This window comes from Bombyx mandarina, chromosome 06, assembly GCF_030267445.1.
Source record: "Bombyx mandarina strain Sakado chromosome 06, ASM3026744v2".
Taxonomy (NCBI): Eukaryota; Metazoa; Arthropoda; class Insecta; order Lepidoptera; family Bombycidae; genus Bombyx; species Bombyx mandarina.
In genome coordinates, this window is record NC_143213.1 from 16,121,875 (window position 1) to 16,142,689 (window position 20,815).

The window sequence follows — 20,815 nt, forward strand, 5'->3', positions numbered from 1 at the left end:
AGTAAACATAAATACACAGAAGGGTCTGTGACTACACACGCAGAAGGGTACGCGGCCCGCCAAATGGTGTCGAGCGATGAGACCTTATCGGTGTTCAAATGATCGCCTCACTCATGTTCACGGAAGACTACTGGGACGTAATAACAGCATGTAGTAAAAATAAAAAATAAACCCGCCAAATATATAAATTTGTATACTGGTAATTACTGGTGGCAGAGAGTAACAGTGAGCCCGCAAACATAAATATTATACCGCGATCCTTACCGCGCGGTGGCTTACATAATACATTCAAGACTTCGACTTTATGTTTCGAGGGAGGTAGCGACCACAAGCTATGAACAGGTGAGCCGCCAGCTCGTCTACCCGTGTGATGTAAGTCTGACACACGTTGGACAGGTAATCTTTATGCCCACCGTTGAACTTGCAGGGAGACGGTACCGGCTACGAGCTCTACGGACACGACATGGTGAGTTCAACTCTATCGCTGTACTCAAACTGCCTCAAACTCGTCTCATTACGTGAGCGACAGGATGCACACTGTGAAGTCGCCGTGCTGCGGTGACCACCCCAGCCGATAGCACAGAGCTCGTTAATGGACGTCAAATAAAAACTGTACTTGTCGCCTCCGCCCCGAGACTGGGGCTTGCTCTATGTGCTTTTTATTAAGCGGGATATTATTTAAACCTCCTCTGGACAGAAAGTGTATATTTACCTTTTTATTAGATATATGTTTTATCTTCTTTCGATAAAATATTCATAGATCTGGTTATAAACAAGGACATATGGAAGCATGTGGCCATGATTCATACAACACCTAATTACACATGAAGTTACTTTAATCCGACAACAGGAAGCCTAATCTTAAACAAGGACCTTAGAGTTGGAAACTCATTGTTTCGTGGACACGACACGACACGCCGCGACACGCCGCGACACGCCGCGCCATGACACGCCATGACTCGGCACGTTTGATTCGAAGTTTAACTAGTCCTCTGCATGTGTAAGATTGGGAGTTCAATATAAATGTAGAGTCTAAATATTAACAAAAGTAAGCAAATTTTTAGTGTACCACTCACCTGGTGAGGATAGTAGGTATGATTTTTCGGCCGTGGTGGGATCTCGTACTTACCCCCAGTCGTGAGTACATGTGTGACACTGAGGAAGCGATAGATTTTGTAAAATAAGTACATTAAACAAATACATATAATAAAGAAATTCCTAAATTAAAAACATAAATGATGATGATGATTCATCCGACCGATTTCGGCCATGGCGACCACTTTGACTCCTATCCGTCGATTTGGCGCTCGTGTGCTCGAAGATGGCTTATATAGCCTATCTTTGCGGCAAAACTCCTTGCGCATTGAGGGCACGTAAGCACGCCGTTCTCATAATTATAGGTTATGGCAGCAGGTGGGCGGGAAAAACATAAAAACATAAATAGGGGCGCTTCAAATGGGGTCGTGGAATAAATGAAAAAAAAAAACTAACTTTAGAGGTCACATCGTTGATAAGTTATGATCTAAGCTAAGTGATGCGCAGTAAGGAAATTGAAGAATGCAGCAATTTTTTTCATGTAGTCTTGCTGTAAATAAATAAATAAATAAATGGCTCGGTCAATCTTTGAAGACCAACATTCGACCAAAACATCACTCAGGCCGGATTATACGCACATTGTACCCTATTGACTAAGAAGCTTCCATGGAGCTTTGAACAAAATTAAATACTCTGTCATTCATCCTACTTTGTTAAAATTTGCTCTGTAGTAAAAAAAACTTTGCAGTTCAGACATCTCCACGCCTAACAAGTGGCTTTTATTGTACCCCCTCATTCATTTTTGAATTATTGGTGCTTAGAACGCAACTGAAATCATACCCGATCCTGTAGACCGAATGGTAAACAGTCGACGTCGCCCAAAACACGTCGTTACGGATCCTCCCGATCCATTAGCGGTGCTTTTAGGTACCACAAGCATCGGTCACCGTCCTCGTCGAACCCATCGCTTGCGACGAAGGGCTCGACGAGCGAATTAACCCATAGACACAGCCCACTGAGTTTCTCGCCGGATCTTCTCAGTGGGTCGCGTTTCCGATCCGGTGGTAGATTCTGCGAAGCACTGCTCTTGCTAGGGTCAGTGTTAGCATCAGTCCGGTTTGAGCACCATGAGCTCACCGACTAGTTAAGGTTACGCTGAAATAGCCTCTCAAGGCTATCAGCTTTAGCTTAGGTAGGGAAAAAAAAGCAACTGAAACAACAACAGTGGTCAGTATTTAAAAGGGCTCCTGTTGTTCTATCTGCAACACAAACCCAATTGAATGGAGCTTCTACTGGAGTAAGAACATAGAAGCTGAACTAAGATTGTAGATTTGCTTTACGTTGCCTTTTAATATGGTTTACAACCTGGAAAATTGATAACGATACCTAGATATTAGTATAATGTAATGTAAAGTGGTGTGTCTGTTCAGATGTTGGGACCGCCGGGGCCGCCGGGACCGTCGGGGCCCCCCGGGGTGGCGGGCCCGCCCGGGATCAAAGGCGACAAGGGGGAGCCTGGCATCCGGGGCAAGGCGGTAAGTTACGGTTTTATCGATCTTTCATCCTGTGAGAATCGCAGGTACTAAATAAATTAAAATAGAAACTATTTAGAAATTCACTTTCCAATTTTAATTTGACGTAAGATCAAGTACACGAAACCCAAAAAATAAATCGAATATAACATATAATAGAAGGTCTTGCAGATCACAGGGTCGTACCGTCAGATCATCTGTACTCGATAACGATAAAAAGTGTATTGACCTCCAGATTTTTTTATGGAGGGATACCTTTCACCGTTTTGATAACGGGTCACGACCTACACATATAGTATCTGTAGTAGTATATTAAATTTTTTCATAGTATTTATAAATTTTTTAACGTTTCAGGGCGATCGAGGAGAAAAAGGAGATGCTGGCCCTATGGGACTACCCGTAAGTATCAACTAAAATAATACGCGAAGCAAAAACTTTGTATCCCTTTTTACGAAAATTGCGCGGACGGAGGAGTATGAAATTTTCCACACTTATAGAGAATATAGAGAAGAAGTGCACAATGCTAATATTTTTTTAAAATAATGCATAAAAACATACTTTAAACCAATAAAGAAAACATTACACACACTATACTATACCATGTATATGACGCACACACACAGGCACACTATTTATTGTCAAACTTTTGTTCTTGACGTCTGTGGTCAAATTGAGAATAGGTTAAATATTGTTTGTCTTTGTTAATATTTTTTATAGTATAGTCTTGGCGAAATTTGTGATAATAGAAGTATAAAATACAATCATAATAGTGTACAAACTTACAATTCCAATTAATTATAGTCAAATTTCGACTACTGCGGGACCTCTAGTCAACTAAAATATACAATTGAAGTGCAATTAAGCACAAGACTAAAGTCGAGAATTTTTATTAGGAATAGCCAAGATAGGCACATCTATTCACACCCCAGCATAATGACGCTAACCACCCTAATACATGAACGTTTTTAGAAAATCAAAGAACACACGAATACAAAGCAGCAACTGCATTCTTTCATGTAAACAAAAATTACATAGTTGATGACTCAAACATTCCACTCCAAAGTATTTTAAAAATTCAGTTATTCGTCCTGTTGTTGTCCTGGTAAAAGGGGTTCCTATCGCGATGCTACTGCTCATAGCCCAAGAGCCCGTGGGCTCTACCTGTATGTATTTGACCAGACCTGAATTTTCGTACCTTGAGACCCCTATACCTACCATGCATGAGGTGGGGACTCACTAAGCTCAAAGTGGTCGATGCGCCGAGCGCTCAGGTAGGACAGGTACCGATTTTGACGGATTTGAAATCCATTTGACCACGTCTGCCGTATTGAAATTTTGAAAATATATGATTATTATTATCGAAAAATAAGAATGGCAGACCATTATCGCGCATTTTACTTTGTGGCAGACCATTTTGAAAACACTAAAAAAATAAATTTTTGAAAGTAATTGACCAGATCTGCCATTGATATAAAATATGTTGTTTATTATTAAAAACTTATATTGATCACGGCAGACCTCTACATTGCGTACACACATCAACATATAATAAAATCTTAGCTACTCCCCGGCCAGATGTATATTATTTTTTCCGTTCACTGTTTTAGAGGAATATAATTTACTTGCGATTTACTTTAGCAATGTATTTACCGAAATTAATATTTTTTTTATATTCTATAGGTATACTAAACTTCATTAGTTAGACAATAAAGAAGGGATTTTTTTTTTTTTATTGATTAGGTGGATGGATGAGCTCACAGCCCACCTGGTGTTAAGTGGTTACTGGAGCCCATAGACATCTACAACGTAAATGCACCACCCACCTCGAGATATAAGTTCTAAGATCTCAGGTATAGTTACAACGGCTACCGCACCCTTCGAACCGAAACGCATTACTGCTTCACGGCGGAAATAGGCGGGGTGGAGGTACCTACCCGTGCGGACTCACAAGAGGTCCTACCATCAGTGAAATGGAATAATTATAAATAATACGGTATAATGCTGATCAAAAAATAATTCAATTCTTCATTTTTATTTCGTCAAGACAAAATTTAAAAGTGTTAAATCAGTTAAAAATATATATCATGCATGCGTTACATATATACCTAGTCAGGTTATAAATTCTGTCACATGTTTAATGTAAAATAATTGAAACAAGTTTATTCATTATGTAACCATTCATATACCAAAATGAACTTAACAAAACGTAGATTCTTATGACACTAAAGTTTATTCAAAATGAGCTCCGTGGTTTTGAATACAGGCCTTCAATCTACGCGGCCAGTCGTCTATCGCAGCACGAACGAGGTCCATGTCAATATCGGCGGCTGCCTTAATCAAGGATGTCTTGAGTGACTCCAAATTGGGATGAGGCTTTGAGCACGCCTTTTCCTCCAAGTGTTGCCATATCTTGTAATCTAACGGATTCAAATCTGGGCTGGAGGAGGGCCAGTCTTGGTGCCGGATGAAGTCGATTTCACGCGCCGCCAGCCAGTCTTGTGTGCTCTTCGCTCTATGAGCTGGCGCCCAATCTTGTTGGAATACCCAGTGCCTGTTATTGAACATGGTATGAGAAACAGTTTCCACAAGGTTCGTCAGGACTGTATTTTGATACACAACTGCATTCGTTTTTACACTTTTCTCACAAAAATGTACCTCTGTTAAGCCCCAATAAGAAACTCCCAACCATACCATGAGCGAGGATGGAAAATGACCTCGTTGGACACGCGGAATACGGTTGCTCGCTTCTTCACTACTGTGTGCGTACACCTTATCATTTTGTTTGTTGTAGCTCTCTTCTACGGTAAAAACATTTTTCATCCGAAAAAAGAATTTCCCGATATTTTTTTCCCGCGTACCGCTTCAACAAAGCGCGGCATCTCTTCAGTCTCAGGTCCATTAGACGAGCATTCAAACGATGTCCTGTTTTTCTTCGATATCCCCGAAGCCCTAAGTCTTCATTTAACACCCTTTTCACCGTGGTTCTGCTTAACCCCATCTGAAGGGCCAACAGTTTCTGCTTACGTTTGGGATTTCTTTGAATTCGCACCTTCACAGCTTTTATCACTGCTGGAGTCCTAACAGACCGAGGGCGACCACTTCTTGACCTGTCATCTACACTAGAGTCTTCATTGTATCGTTTGATGGTACGATAAACGAATCATTTGGTTATATTAAAATTTTTCAGTATGTTAAAAATTTGAATTGGCGCGTAACCGCAACGATGCAACGCAATAACTGCAACACAGTCTTCTTTAAGCGTCCACTCCATATTTAAAAATGAGTAAAATTCTAAAAGTATACATTTTTATTTTCATGAACAATTCGAAATTCGAATTCAATAAACTTTTTTGTGGCCAGCATTCTAAAAGAAAAGTTTTTACTGTGTGACAATACTTATGACCTGACTAGTTATATATATCAATCTTCATTCATCATCATCATCATCGGAGTCATCTTTATCGTTAGGCGACTCGTCTTCATCATCCACTGAATCGAATACTGCAAAAACAAAACATAAATTCTAAAATGAACGTAAATTAATCTGAACATGTTCGAGAAAGAATTGTTATCAACTTACCAGGAACATTGGTGATTAAGTCACTCACAAAATATGGAAGTTGGTCACCTTCGTACGCGTTGAAGACATATATGTTGTCCTGCTCAATCCAACCATACTCCAATGGGTGTAAAGTAGTGGATTGCTTTTTATAAGCATTTCTCCAAATAGAAGGAATATAGTGGGCCCTCAAAAGTTGTTGATAAAGCTCACTCTTACGCGGTGGTATTGAGCTTGCCTCAAAATTTTGAATTTTTTTTCTATAATTTTCATTGATGTCTGAATCTTTATACTTGCTAACGAATAGTTGGAACCTTCCATCATCTACATCACTAGATTTTTTGGCATTGTATAGTTGGCAAGTTAAATGTTGAATGATGTTAAATAGCTCTTGTAGCTGATCCTCTGTTAAATTTTCTTCGCCAAGAGTAGCAAATGCTTGTTGATATTCAGTATTATTCTTCAGCAAAGTAAAAGGTATTTTCTTCCCTTTATTAAAGAAAGCCGGATTAAAATCACATCCAGTAAATGCATGGAACCCACTATACCATGGCAAATTTTACTATACTTTTTATAGGCCGGGTTTACATTTCTCAGTAAATATCCCCCACCCAGGCGGTGCGCAGGGCACAGTAGGGACAACCGGTGACAATACTGCTACTAGACACAGGGCCTTAAGACCTAGAGACGCCCGACTGGCGGAGTCAACTGTGAAAACAACTCTATGCCATTTATCAGGGTCGCTCAGCCGATGCCACTAATGTTTTGGCATTCCCTGTTGAAATAAAATAAGCCTGACGGGTCGGAATGCGATAGACCGCCAGCCGATTGCTCTTCATCGATATTAACACCGCGGCGCGCTAGAATTCTGATAGCACGCTGCGGAGCCTCAACCGGTCACCCAAACTGTCACTGTGGAAGGTGGGGATCGGAACCGGGCACAGTCTCTCCTCGGGCTTCTTACCGGACGGCAGTGGCTCGGTACGGAGACTGAAGAAACACTTTACCTCATGCTTGGCTGCCTCCTGCAGCGAGATGATGGACTCTCAGAACGCGAGCATTGTCTTCCTGGTGGGCTAGTTGCTTTGTCGGCAGTGACAGGTTCGGTCCTGTTTGTGTGACGACGACACGGCGCTGCTCCTTCCATGCGGAGCAGGTTGCGAGCGCTTGCTGCTTCGTTGTCGCCACTATAGTGATGGATGATACCAGTCTAAAGTGATATATTATTTTCTACACGATTATAGCAAAATAGTCAGTCTTCCGAAGAATGAACCATTCACCTTCTTCTCGATCCTTTCATCACTTTTGTTGGTAAATCTTCAAAAAAAGAATAAACCCGGACTTTGCCATCGGAGATGACATCCAAGACAGCGTTTGAGGCAGCTTCATCAAATCTTAACAACATTTTGCGACATCGATGCAACGGCATTTTCGAGCTTCGATTAAATCGTTAACTATCCAGACTGAAGCTAATTCCATGTGCCACAATCCTTAATAAGGTCAGATGATCGTGTAAGATTTTTATTCTTGACTCGTTCGGACTTGTCCGAATCTCCTGATTGATCACGCTCTTGTCAGACTATATCTTGAGACGCACGTATTTGATATTTGATCCTTCGGAGTCACAGATGCAGGGCGACCTTCACACGGATCATCAGTGAACCTGATACGACCACGCTTCAATAACCTAAACCAGCTATAAAAATCTCACAAGATCGGGTCGCATTTTAGAGCACCAATTAAAGTTTATTGTAACTGGCCTGTGGATCAAAACCACAGCCAAAAGCATAAGCATCATGCAGCGACATTTTTCACGTGTTGAATTTGATTCTAAATTGGCCGGTTCTATAAACTTCCAGCATCACCCTTGTATCAAATCGTCTCACGCTTTATTGTCTTACCATTTAGGCCGGTAACTTTAACAGTATCTTTACAGTGGCCACGGTCATAGACAGGACAGTAGTCACAACGCGTATGGGCAATTATCACGACTACCACCTTCTAATGAATGGTCAAACAGATGGTAGCATTAGGGACCTCTAAGATCATACGAATCCTTATTTACAGGGACCGGTCGGGCTGCCGGGTGAGCCGGGCAGGCCGGGAGACTCGGGCCGCCGGGTGAGTACACTCTCTTACACACGTATTACAATTAGTTACAGTACCTACATAGTTCAATAGCAACTAACAGTCGTTCAACAACGGCCCACCTAACTGAAATAATACTGCATGCACTATAATAATATTAACACCTATTGTAACAAGGTTTCATTGAGCAGACGGCTTTACAATCATCTTAATAATTGGGTCGCTGCGGTTTATTTGAAGGGGTGCAACGATCTGCCGTGCAAGTCTGCTAAATAAACGATACATATATACATAACATGTCCGACCGCTCGCTCGACGCTCAAACGACTGCCTGATGTAATCTTGACAACATCTGTCGGCGCGCCGCGGACCGTGGCGCTGCAACTTGCACGCTGACGGGCGCCGTGTGCGCGTGCGCGTGCGAGCGTGTACTAACGGGCCGGTGTCGGTGTGGGTGCAGGACAACCGCTGGCCGCCGGAGTTCGCCTTCACGTAGTGTTCCCCCGCCGCCGCGAGCGCGCCCCGCGTCCCTCCCGCACCCTCAGGCGGCCCCGTGACGTCATCGTGGAAACCCTTGTAAATTATTGTAAATGTGTATTTATTGCGCTTAAATGTAAGTGAACTAGCGTTACCAATTAACTGTTACGGATGTGTACAAAATTGATATTTTTTCATCGCTCAAATGAGATCAACATTATAATTATAATGTTTAGTCCACTTTGTTCCTCTCTGTCTTGTAAATATATGTATCTTAATGTACCCAATACAAAGTGCGGAGAATTAGAACTCACGCATCTACAACGAATATTATAAAATAAATTTAAAAATATTGCTGAACTAAATAACGATGTTGGTTCTCCACAAAAATACATTAATATAGTATACAGTATTATATTATGTTATAATATTGAACATTTTTATTAAATATTTAGCGTTTATAATGAATGTTCTAGTTACTTTACGAGGCTAGTTGCGCTAGAATGTATGTAAATGTATAATTGTTACTGAAACGCAGAAGTGTCGTAAGCCACAAGAAGTCGTTTGTCGCACACGCGCGCCCGCCGAGTCGCGCCTAGTTCGTCGCGCACACGGACACACGGACCGACCGGCCACCGCGCCGAACATGTCACTATATACTCGTAGATACTTCTCATAGGTACCTACTCCTAATTGAACTTAGAAAATCAAGTGCATTGATAACTAATTGTTACAGGCGTTAAATTACTATTGTTAAGACATGTGAATCAAGGAAAATGATTATTTTTAAACTAGGTATTTGTAAATGTCCTCGCCAGTACCGGGTGCCAACTACCGTAAGTGATACCTCAGCTGTTGGAGCCACATGGTAGAGCGCAGCCCCCTCATACATTGTGATATACTATTTAAAGTGTTAAAATGAATGTAAAATAACAATTATAATAATGCGTATACAATATAAGTAAATGATACACCATATCCTATTAAGTTCTATGAATTGTTAAGATTGAATGTATTGTCTTAAGTGTTTATCGTTCGTCCTGTAAGTATGTATGTAATCTTAGAATATAGTAGGTGTCGTCGTGGAGCGGAGCACCCGTGGACCGGTGCATACTCGTAGCGGCGGCGCTCGGCTCCACGGCGCGCCACGACACGTCGCCCGCGCCGGGCACGCGTCCAGCCCGCGGCCTCCCGTCCCACTCGCACTTACTGAGCCACGGCTCTATCCTTCTTCGTCTAAATCTATGTCTAGAATTAATCACCCTAATTGTTGTCTTGCCATTGTATCTTCTAATATTATTAATCAAGTTATTGTACAATCCTCGGGACCGTTCGGGACCGAGCCTATAGAGTGCCATAATCGCGATTGATCTTGCTAGCCCCGATGCACCGACGAGCGACGTAAATATAACATTATGTACTCGCGTCAAGTCGCGTCGCCGTCAAGCGAGGCGGGACGATCGGCAGGATGGGTGCTGGAGATCACCGCGATGCGTTCCACTCCCGCGTGTGTCATTATAATTATTAGTACTTACTTCGCCTACCTATGTAGACCTTCAGACAACAAACAACAGAGCGTTCCAAAGTCAAACGAGAACTATGAAGATCATTTGTTCATATTTTAATAAAACAATGTTTAATGTTAGTATTGAAGAGCGACCAATATTTTGGAATAATTGTGTTAATTGTTGAAGCCCTCATGGACTGGCGCTCGGCTCCACGCCCTCCCGTGATGTGACGCGCTCCGAGCCGGACTTTCTCTCTCTCACTCTCACTCCCTGTCCCCCCACTCTCCCTCTCCCCCTCTCTGTCACTCATTCGATGTATCGTTATAAAATATAAGCTTAACTTTAAGAATTTAGTTTTTTTATGAGACGCCGAAGTTGTCATTTGTACCATATACTCCGGGAATACAAATATATTGTTGTTTATAAATTATTTTGAATGAAAAATAAAGGTTTGCATGCTATGCACCCCTGTGTTTCTGTTCACGCCGAGCACACGCCGGCCTCACTCGCATCCTGCATGTCGCTCGCCGCTCGCCGCCCCACTGGTTCTACCTTTACAAACAGACTTGAGCAGACCTGAGCCGGTCGACGAGGAGCGGAGCATGCGGTGTCAGCACGTGACGCTCAGTACGTACGCCGTGCTCCATTTACCATATAAACACTCAAAACTGTTTGCTAATAATTTTTTATTAGTAATCTGGTATAACGATGTTTAAAGAAAACTGTATGGTCTCGAAGCTGCCGCCGAGAGACACGGTGCAGAGTGGATGTGTGTGAGCGAGATGTACTGACAGTGGTGTTGTTCCACAGGGCCCGCCCGGACTCGACGGCATGAAGGTGAGTCGCTCGGCGGCGTGTCTAGTGTAGTGTAGTGTAGCGCACAGTGCACACGTGTATATTGGTTGTCTGATCCCGCGCAGGGCGCACAAGGCGAGCCCGGCTCCAAGGGGGAGCGCGGCGACCCCGGCCTGCCGGTACGTCACTTCACTCCTTTATTATTTACAAACGATTATTTATTTGCGAACTGAACACAACTTTGTACCAATTCCAGGGAACTGACGGTATTCCCGGTCAAGAGGTCAGTATCGCGGGGGGCGCGCGTGGATCACGAGATTGTGTGCCATATTAATGATTGTTTTCACTGCGTAGGGTCCGAAGGGCGACAAAGGCTACAAGGGGGAGCCAGTGAGTTATGGACGACACACTTTATGTATATTTTCTACTCGATCGCGTCACTAACTTTCAGTAAACTAACAAAGTACGCTGCACGTCACTAACCTCGTCTCTTGTACGCTTCCGGGATGATTCTCTTGCCAGTGGGCTTGCTCTCTCTTACTGGGTAATGATACATTTATAAACTAATGTCTTTGATACAGGTACATATAAAAGATATTCACTATAAGGGTACATTGAAGATATCTCCCTGTTTGGGCGCTGGATCCGTTATCGTTATTACTTCATTGCCAAATCTAGATGGTCTCGTGCCTTACGAATTCACGTTCTGCACAGTACCTACATAATGAATAAATAATTGATTCGAAGATATTCGATGCAGCGGTCTAGTGGTCGCACGTAGAGCGCGTGACTTGACGTGTATTTGACGAGTGGATGTGGCAGGGCCCGGTCGGCAAGCGCGGCAGGAAGGGCGACAAGGGCGACAAGGGCGAGCAGGGCGTGCCGGGGCTGGACGCGCCGTGCCCGCTGGGACACGACGGCCTGCCCCTGCCCGGCTGCGGCTGGAGACCCAACAAGGTGACTCACGGCTTTCTTTACGGCTTCATTATTGTGGTGTGCTTGTGTAGTTTTGTCGAATAATTTAATCAATACTTAGTTACTTTTTTATTTTTTAACTATCACAAACAATTAGTTCAGAAGTTACTGATATCTTTAAAATTAATATTTTATTACACAGCATTTTACAATTTTTATGTCGCTGTCTTGTGTCATGAATAATATACCTTTATATAGTATGTAACTGCTTCTATTACTATTATAATATTATATAAGGTGTCGGAACACAGAGTCGAAATTTGAGATGCGGCATCGAGAGCCGGGGCCTGGTGTCGTAATGCAGGGGGGGGGAGGTGCGCGGCTACTTACATCCATATATTTTTAGCGACCGACATGTAAATACTAGAACAAGAAAAACAGGTTGATTCATAGTCACGTTGAAGTCGTCTCGGCGAGCGGGACAGCTCGAACCCTGCACGCAGCTAACAATTTGCTCTGATCAAATACCTAACAAATGTTCACTAATTACTTCCACTATGTAGGAATAGCCTCGTGTAATAAAAAAAAGAAAAAACGCCTTGTGAGTCTGCACGGGTAGGTAACGCCACGCAGCCTATTTCTGCCGTGAAGCAGTAATGTGTTTCAGTATGAAGGGTGGAACGGCGGTTGTACTGTAAAACTGAAACTTAGAACTCATGTCTCAAGGTCGGGGCCGCCATTTACGTTGCTGATGTCTATAGGCCCCGGTGACCAATTAACATCGGATGGACTGTGAGCTCGTGCACCAATATTAGCAATAAAAAATAATTATTAGCACAAGCATTGAGTCTGAATGAATCAATCGACTCGGGAACGGGGAACGGTAAGGAGCTTTCCCAGTAAGCTATCCTAGGTTGCCGGTGTCGGTGTGCACACGAGCACAAGGCACAGATACATGTTGAGACACAGACCCAGGGCTGTCACACCTCCGGCGAAGACGGCGCAAGTACGTTAAATCATATTTATGTAAAATGGTAAAGAAATAAGTACATTACGACAATGCTTAGGAAGCGATTTTCTCAAGTTTCGACTTAGTAGGGCTGGTAGCAGGGAGGTAGCAGGGAGGTAGCAGGGAGGTAGCAGGGTGCATGTAGTGGTGGTAGTGGCGTTGTATTGATGCACGGGTGTGTGTGTGCGGTGTCCGCGACAGGAGTCGGTGCCGCTGCTGCCGCCGCGCGAGGGTGAGGCCGCGGGGGCGAGCGCGGGGGGAGAGCGCTCCGAGGAGGAGGACGAGGAGCCCGCGGAGGAGTACGAGGGACGCGAGGACGAGCTAGAGGCGCCGCGCGACTACGACGACTACACTGACAACTCGCATCTAACGCACCATCACGACTAACACACAGACACACACACACACACACACAGCACACGTTCATGCTTCCTCACGCGCACACATTTCGACTCATCACATCTTTTCTTAATTCCTTTATACATTTTTCTCCCGAAGCCTGAAGATCCCTATTCTTATTCTAACTGTCCACTGTCGCTCTGAACAAAGATCAGAGCTCTGGTGCTCATCTCCACTTCACGTTGTGGGTCACGGCGTTCTCGGACCTCATCACGAGGAATCAACTACCGAATGTCCTCACTTCTCTCTTCCCTCCGTCTCCCTCCCACACCACACAGTACTAAAACTCGGCGCACTCCTCGGCAGCGAGTGCTAGCGGAGCGGCCGCCGCCTACAGTGCTACAGTGAGAATACTCTCAGCCTAATGTACTTGTAACCTTGATGTTGTATTCACAGTCTAATGTACTTGTAATATAAATCTGTAGGTACTTTGCATGCATGCCACTTATTAACGGTTTGTTTTGTTTATTTATTTAATTAATAGTACAAACAAAGTAATCTCTAATTCAAAACATGATAAATGCAACGATAAATGAAAGAATTTTCACTGCAGCTTTTTTTACTTACACAATACGAAAATACTGTTTTTCGACCAATTTACATCAGACCAAAATACAATTAGAAAAGCTTACATCCAATATTTTTATTATGTTTGCATTTGATTTTACTTAATTACATTATTTAATTTCTATAATTCCGAGAAGTATATTGTATATCTCAAACAGATTGTTGAATGCGTACAGGAGGCAATGATGCAGTGGGTGCGACGCCGGCTCGACGCGGACAACGACCTGCCTCTCTGAAACTCTACCGCGCTCTACACCTCTACACCTTTCTGTCAGAGTCGACTTTTACAAACAAATATCATTTTCTTATCTGTTTTAGGCGAACATCTATACTCGTTCATACATTCATTCTGTATAAAAATGAACGTCTAATACAAATGTGTCAGTGAGCTCGTACAATAACTACTGTAAATATTAGAGGTACTCCTTCTTAGTAGAAACGACTTGTAATATTTGTACGGGATGCTTCTGTATATTGCGGGTTACAGGAGCCTCGTTGGGAGCGGTTCTCTGTGTACTGAGTTTGTCATTGCATTGTTGTATCATTAATTATTCTAATGAAATACTAAATGTAAATATGTAAGCAGCGCTCACCCGAGCCCGTGTCTGAATGCAATGAATGAGACTGGACGAGTGCGTCGGGTCGCGAGGTGCTCACAATATTGATTGTTATGAGAGCGTGTTGCTTCACTCTGTACATAATGTTATTACTTACAACTTGTTTCGTACTGAATAAATCGTATTTTGGAACAAAACTGATATTTTATTGTAATAAATATATTTATCCTAAAGTGTAACACGATCAAATCTCAGGTACGCCGCCAGTGCAGCAGATGCTAGCTAGCCGGTAGCTCTTTGCAGCGGCCACACATCGCTGCGAATCATCAATACTCCATTGAAATGTTACACGAGCTTTGCATTTTTTAGAGGACGCAATTTTATTTTTGAGTCATATGTGGGGGTCAATAGAAGCTTAGCTTAAGATAACAATAGAAGCTTGTGGGGTCACCGCCCTTGTCCCCCGGCCGCCATCTTGAAAATAAGGGTTAAAATACTTTTCGCGATATCTCGGAAACTATGCGGCTTAGAAAAAAATTGTAAAGTCATAATTTGTAACAAATTGTTTTGCCTACAAATATGCTTATATAACTTTTGCTCTAAATTTAAAATTAAAGAAGTTATAAGCAAAAAAGTAAGAAAAGTGTTATAAAAATTTTTTGCTCTATAACTTTTATTTAATACATTTTACAAAAAAATCTCCTCAGACCAATCTTGGCCACAGCCTGGACCATCGAAGAAAAGTCGATTAGAGTAGGTAGCTAATAAGTGATTAAAAATATTATGATGTCGAGGATTACCTTATAAGCAAGATGTCCGTGGAGTAGACCTACTGGATACCACACAAAAACAAAGCGCCTACAGATTCTACCTCATAGGCGGCGGGGAAAAGAGTTAGAATGAATAAGTAAAGTTCTACGATATTTTTTTTGAAGTGAAACTTCTTTAGGCGCATGAGGGTAAAATTTTTACGTCACGCAGGTATGCAACGGAAGTGACATCAAACTACTATTGAAATTAAATACTTGTCAAATGTCAGTAGTAGTAGTTGTTGTATTTTTCCAACTGGAAAGGCTATCAAAGGGTATCATACCATACAGCCTAATATTTTATAATCTTTTTGTGAAAAATGTTAATAGGAATTGAAATGAAATGAAAAGAATTTGGAACATTAATCAAATAGCATGAAATTAAATTAGTCAATTCAATTGGCAAAATATTAGTCATTTACAATTTAGAAATCTAAACATAATGTGACTGTCAACACTGAGGTTTGAGATTGACATTTGACAAACTTTTGGCAGGAACATATCTTCCTTTTTTCCTTCCTCTAAGTCTCGGAAATCTAAAGTTTTAGATTTGTATAAATATAAGCAAGACTTATAAATTAGTTCGCCAAAAAAGTTTCACTTCTGACTTTGTACGCACGCACTTTTTTTTTTCTTTATCTTGCAATCAGTTAACTAGACTATGAGCAGATGTGTTGAGAGCTGTTAGGGGATCGTTCTAAGCAGTGATACTGAGGCGCTGCTCGGCATGGGGAGCTCTGTCATTCTGGCGGGCGACCTAAATTGTAAACACATCAGGTGGAACTCACACACCACAACCCCGAATGGCAGGCGGCTTGACGCGTTAGTCGATGATCTCGCCTTCGATATCGTCGCTCCGCTAACCCCGACTCACTACCCGCTAAATATCGCGCATCGCCCGGATATACTCGACATAGCGTTATTAAAAAACGTAACTCTGCGCTTACACTCGATCGAAGTAGTTTCACAGTTAGATTCAGACCACCGTCCCGTCGTTATGAAGCTCGGTCGCGCTCCCGATTCCGTTCCCGTCACGAGGACTGTGGTGGATTGGCACAAGCTGGGCATCAACCTGGCTGAATCTGATCCACCATCGCTCCCGTTTAGCCTGGACTCTACCCCGTCTCCTCAGGATACCGCTGAAGCCATAGACATCTTAATGTCACACATCACCTCGACATTAGATAGATCATCGAAACAAGTTGTAGCGGAGGACTTCCTTCACCGCTTCAAATTGTTCGACGATATTAGGGAACTCCTTAGAGCTAAGAACGCCTCAAAACGCGCCTACGACAGGTATCCTACCGCGGAAAATCGTATTCGAATGCGTGCCCTACAACGCGACGTAAAGTCTCGCATCGCCGAAGTCCGAGATGCCAGATGGTCTGATTTCTTAGAAGGACTCGCGCCCTCCCAAAGGTCCTACTACCGCTTAGCTCGTACTCTCAAATCGGGTACGGTAGTAACTATGCCCCCCCTCGACGATGATGACGAAAAAGCAGAACTGCTGGCCGATACATTGTAAACCCAGTGCACGCCCAGCACTCAATCCGTGGACCCTGTTCATGTAGAATTAGTAGACAGTGAGGTAGAACGCAGAGTCTCCTTGCCACCCTCGGATGCGTTACCACCCGTCACCCCGATGGAAGTTAAAGACTTGATCAAAGACCTACATCCTCGCAAGGCTCCCGGTTCCGACGGTATATCCAACCGCGTTATTAAGCTTCTACCCGTCCAACTCATCGTGATGTTGGCATCTATTTTCAATGCCGCTATGGCGAACTGTATCTTTCCCGCGGTGTGGAAAGAAGCGGACGTTATCGCCATACATAAACCCGGTAAACCAAAAAATCATCCGACGAGCTACCGCCCAATAAGCCTCCTCATGTCTCTAGGCAAACTGTATGAGCGTCTGCTCTACAAACGCCTCAGAGACTTTGTCTCATCCAAGGGCATTCTCATCGATGAACAATTCGGATTCCGTACAAATCACTCATGCGTTCAACAGGTGCACCGCCTAACGGGGCACATTCTTGTGGGGCTTAATCGACCAAAACCGTTATACACGGGAGCTCTCTTCTTCGACGTCGCAAAAGCGTTCGACAAAGTCTGGCACAATGGTTTCATTTTCAAACTATTCAACATGGGCGTGCCGGATAGTCTCGTGCTCATCATACGGAACTTCTTGTCGAACCGCTCTTTTCGATATCGAGTCGAGGGAACCCGCTCCTCCCCACGACCTTTCACAGCTGGAGTCCCGCAAGGCTCTGTCCTCTCACCCCTCCTATTTAGCTTATTCGTCAACGATATTCCCCGGTCGCCGCCGACCCATTTAGCTTTATTCGCCGACGACACGACTGTTTACTATTCTAGTAGAAACAAGTCCCTAATCGCGAAGAAGCTTCAGAGCGCAGCCCTAGCCCTAGGACAGTGGTTCCGAAAATGGTGCATAGACATCAACCCAGCGAAAAGTACTGCGGTGCTATTTCAGAGGGGAAGCTCCACACGGATTTCCTCCCGGATTAGGAGGAGGAATCTCACACCCCCGATTACTCTCTTTAGACAACCCATACCCTGGGCCAGGAAGGTCAAGTACCTGGGCGTTACCCTGGATGCAACGATGACATTCCGCCCGCATATAAAATCAGTCCGTGACCGTGCCGCGTTTATTCTCGGTAGACTCTACCCCATGATCTGTAAGCGGAGTAAAATGTCCCTTCGGAACAAGGTGACACTTTACAAAACTTGCATAAGGCCCGTCATGACTTACGCGAGTGTGGTGTTCGCTCACGCGGCCCGCACACACATAGACACCCTCCAATCTCTATAATCCCGCTTTTGCAGGTTAGCCGTCGGAGCTCCGTGGTTCGTGAGGAACGTTGACCTACACGACGACCTGGGCCTCGAATCTATCCAGAAATACATGAAGTCAGCGTCGGAACGGTACTTCGATAAGGCTATGCGTCATGATAATCGCCTTATCGTAGCCGCCGCTGACTACTCCCCGAATCCTGATCACGCAGGAGCCAGTCACCGTCGACGCCCTAGACACGTCCTTACGGATCCATCAGATCCAATAACCTTTGCATTAGACGCCTTTAGCTCTAACACTAGGAGCAGGCTTAGGGACCTCGGTAACCGTACTCGTCGAACTCGACAAAGAGCTCGCTGTGCAATCTAACCCATGAATCAGCTCGCTGAGTTTCTCGCCGGATCATCTCAGCGGGTCGCGATTCCGATCCGGTAGTAGATTCATTCGCGAAGCGGCTACTCTTGAGCTGTCAGGTCTCCTTCGGAGGCGCTCGGGTAGCTATTAGCAATTCCCACCCCTCCTGGCTGAGCCTTTGCTCGCCCACCTGTCCTGGTGAAACTGGAAAGGCCTCCGGGCCACCAGTAATCTTTCAATAATAATAAAAAAAAAAAACTGTTGGATTGACAAGCAAGAGTAACTACATATTTGCAAACCTTCTCCAGTGACTGCATTAAGTGACTTTGATAAAAGTGGGAAAACAAATTGTGACATCGGCTTACTCTAATGGTCAATGGACTCGATTTTGGCGTGCCTTCTAAGCCTTTTAAATAAAATTAGGTATGGCTAAAACACTGCTATTCTGGCGCAACTGTTAAAATCAAATGACTTAATCTAAAATTAATCTGAGGTTTGAAATTTAAAATAAAATAAAAACCAATGCAATTCAGTTTTTTAGGCCAAAATGCTATTCTGAGCATGGGAATTTTACGTCATATCAGGTAATTTTAGCCAAAATGAAATATTTATATAATAAACTAAATAAGTCTAGGCACCTCCTAAGCTCTGTTTTATTAATTCACTTTGATGGATGCGCCATAGTAACATTCGTTTTATGCCAATCTAAAAATATGATTAATATTTAGGATTTTTAGATTTTCGCTAGTAAGGAGGTGGGACGGCAGAATTGAATCCAACAATCTGTTTTTATTTTTATTGCTTAGATGTGTGGACGAGCTCACAGCCCACTTGGTGTTAAGTGGTTACTGGAGCCCATAGACATCTACATCGTAAATGCGACACCCACCTTGAGATATAAGTTCTAAGGTCTCAGTATAGTTACAACGGCTGCCCCACCCTTCAAACCGAAACGCATTACTGCTTCACGGCAGAAATAGGCGGGGTGGTGGTACCCACCCGCGCGGACTCACTAGAGGTCCTACCACCAATAGTTACGCAAATTATAATTTTGCGGATTTCATTTTTATTACACGATGTTATTCCTTCACCGTGGAAGTCAATCGTGAACATTTGTTAAGTACGTATTTCATTAGAAAAATTGTAACCCCCCGGCGGGATTCGAACACCGGTGCATTGCTAGACACGAATGCACCGGACGTCTTATCCTTTAGGCCACGACGACTTCAAACATTAGTCGTGTTTTGAGTCGAGTAAAGGAGAGGATTGACTGGTTTCAATTTTCTATTACATCTACGCGCTAAATACTTTTAAATCTTGGTTACAAATGTAAAGTGGCTCCCGATGGACGCAAATAATTGATGGAAACGAGAGACATCGTTTACGCGCGGCTACAGTTTCTTTAGATGAGACTTGGGTGAACCAGAATGATGAACCAGTTCACAGTTGTAAACGTTTTTGGGCCGATAAAGAAGGTGAAGGCGGCTTGAACAACGAAATTGGAAAGGGGAGCAGACTTGAGTTTCATTGAGATGAGTTTTAAACAAGAGTTCCTAAAAAGGTATATTGAAAGATGTTTTTATGTTCTCAGAAGATACATTAGCGTATTAAATTAAGTTTATAGTTTATACAACATTATTTATACGAAATAATTTTTTTCAGGTGCATCAACATCAGTCGGACAAAACCTACAATTTGGATCAATTGGCTTTGGAGCATGGATATGAAGTGATCCGCTAGCCGCTCTGCCACTGCCAGCATAATCCAATGGAGTTAGTTTGGACCCAAGTAAAAGATGAAGTCGCTACAAAAACAGCACTTTTAAAATCGCTGATGTCGAGAACTTACTGCATGAAGCCATTTCTAATGTATCTAAGACTGAAAAAAATGTTTCTCTAATTCAAGACGAAGACTTGAGGAAGGCATATTTATGTGAAGAACTTATCATTAATGTGGATGACGATGATGATGATGACTCCGATGATTAATTAAATTTAGCTTCATATAATTTTAAGTATATTTGTTATTAAGTTAATTGCCTCTCTTTTTTTTTCTGGCCGGGGCCGATCCTCCTACGATGTACACCTACCTCCTACCCTCCCGCGCCTAGGGGGCGCGCGGGGTGTGTCGGACTGGTCCGCGACTGCGAGACCGCGGGCCCAAGGATGTTTACAGAGCCCTACCCACTAAACGACTCCCCTGCACTCTTCGCCCAAGCGTCCGATCCCCTCCGAGGTCAGAACCCGGATGAGGTAAGGGGGCTACCGCGATCAAACTACAACCAGACGGCGCAGCTCACCCCAAGGACGCCAGGCCGATGGAGCCTTCGAGGCGAGTCGAAGGCTCTGAAACGTCAGCCGTCTCGGTACAGCAGCCCGTCAGGCCGCCCAGACGGTGCC

The 20,815-nt window shown here is 43.5% G+C and overlaps 1 protein-coding gene across 25 annotated transcripts in view; it reads left to right on the forward strand.

Annotated features, from left to right (window-relative positions):
- Positions 1–14,638, forward strand: part of LOC114252697 (uncharacterized) — a 378,993-nt gene extending 364,355 nt beyond the window's left edge. For 11 of the 25 annotated variants that reach the window (XM_089728467.1, XM_089728473.1, XM_089728469.1 and 8 more), the window contains 10 exons: positions 418–466; positions 2,466–2,570; positions 2,922–2,966; positions 8,194–8,247; positions 11,010–11,036; positions 11,120–11,173; positions 11,251–11,277; positions 11,349–11,409; positions 11,817–11,951; positions 14,061–14,638. In XM_089728467.1, the coding sequence (XP_089584593.1) occupies positions 418–466; positions 2,466–2,570; positions 2,922–2,966; positions 8,194–8,247; positions 11,010–11,036; positions 11,120–11,173; positions 11,251–11,277; positions 11,349–11,409; positions 11,817–11,951; positions 14,061–14,272 (769 nt within the window). In that variant the 3' untranslated portion in view covers positions 14,273–14,638. Of the gene's footprint in view, positions 1–417; positions 467–2,465; positions 2,571–2,921; positions 2,967–8,193; positions 8,248–11,009; positions 11,037–11,119; positions 11,174–11,250; positions 11,278–11,348; positions 11,410–11,816; positions 11,952–13,119; positions 13,684–14,042 lie in introns of all 25 variants that reach the window. The other 14 variants (XM_089728456.1, XM_089728465.1, XM_089728453.1 and 11 more) reach the window with 12 other exon arrangements.
- The last annotated feature ends 6,177 nt before the right edge of the window (positions 14,639–20,815 follow it).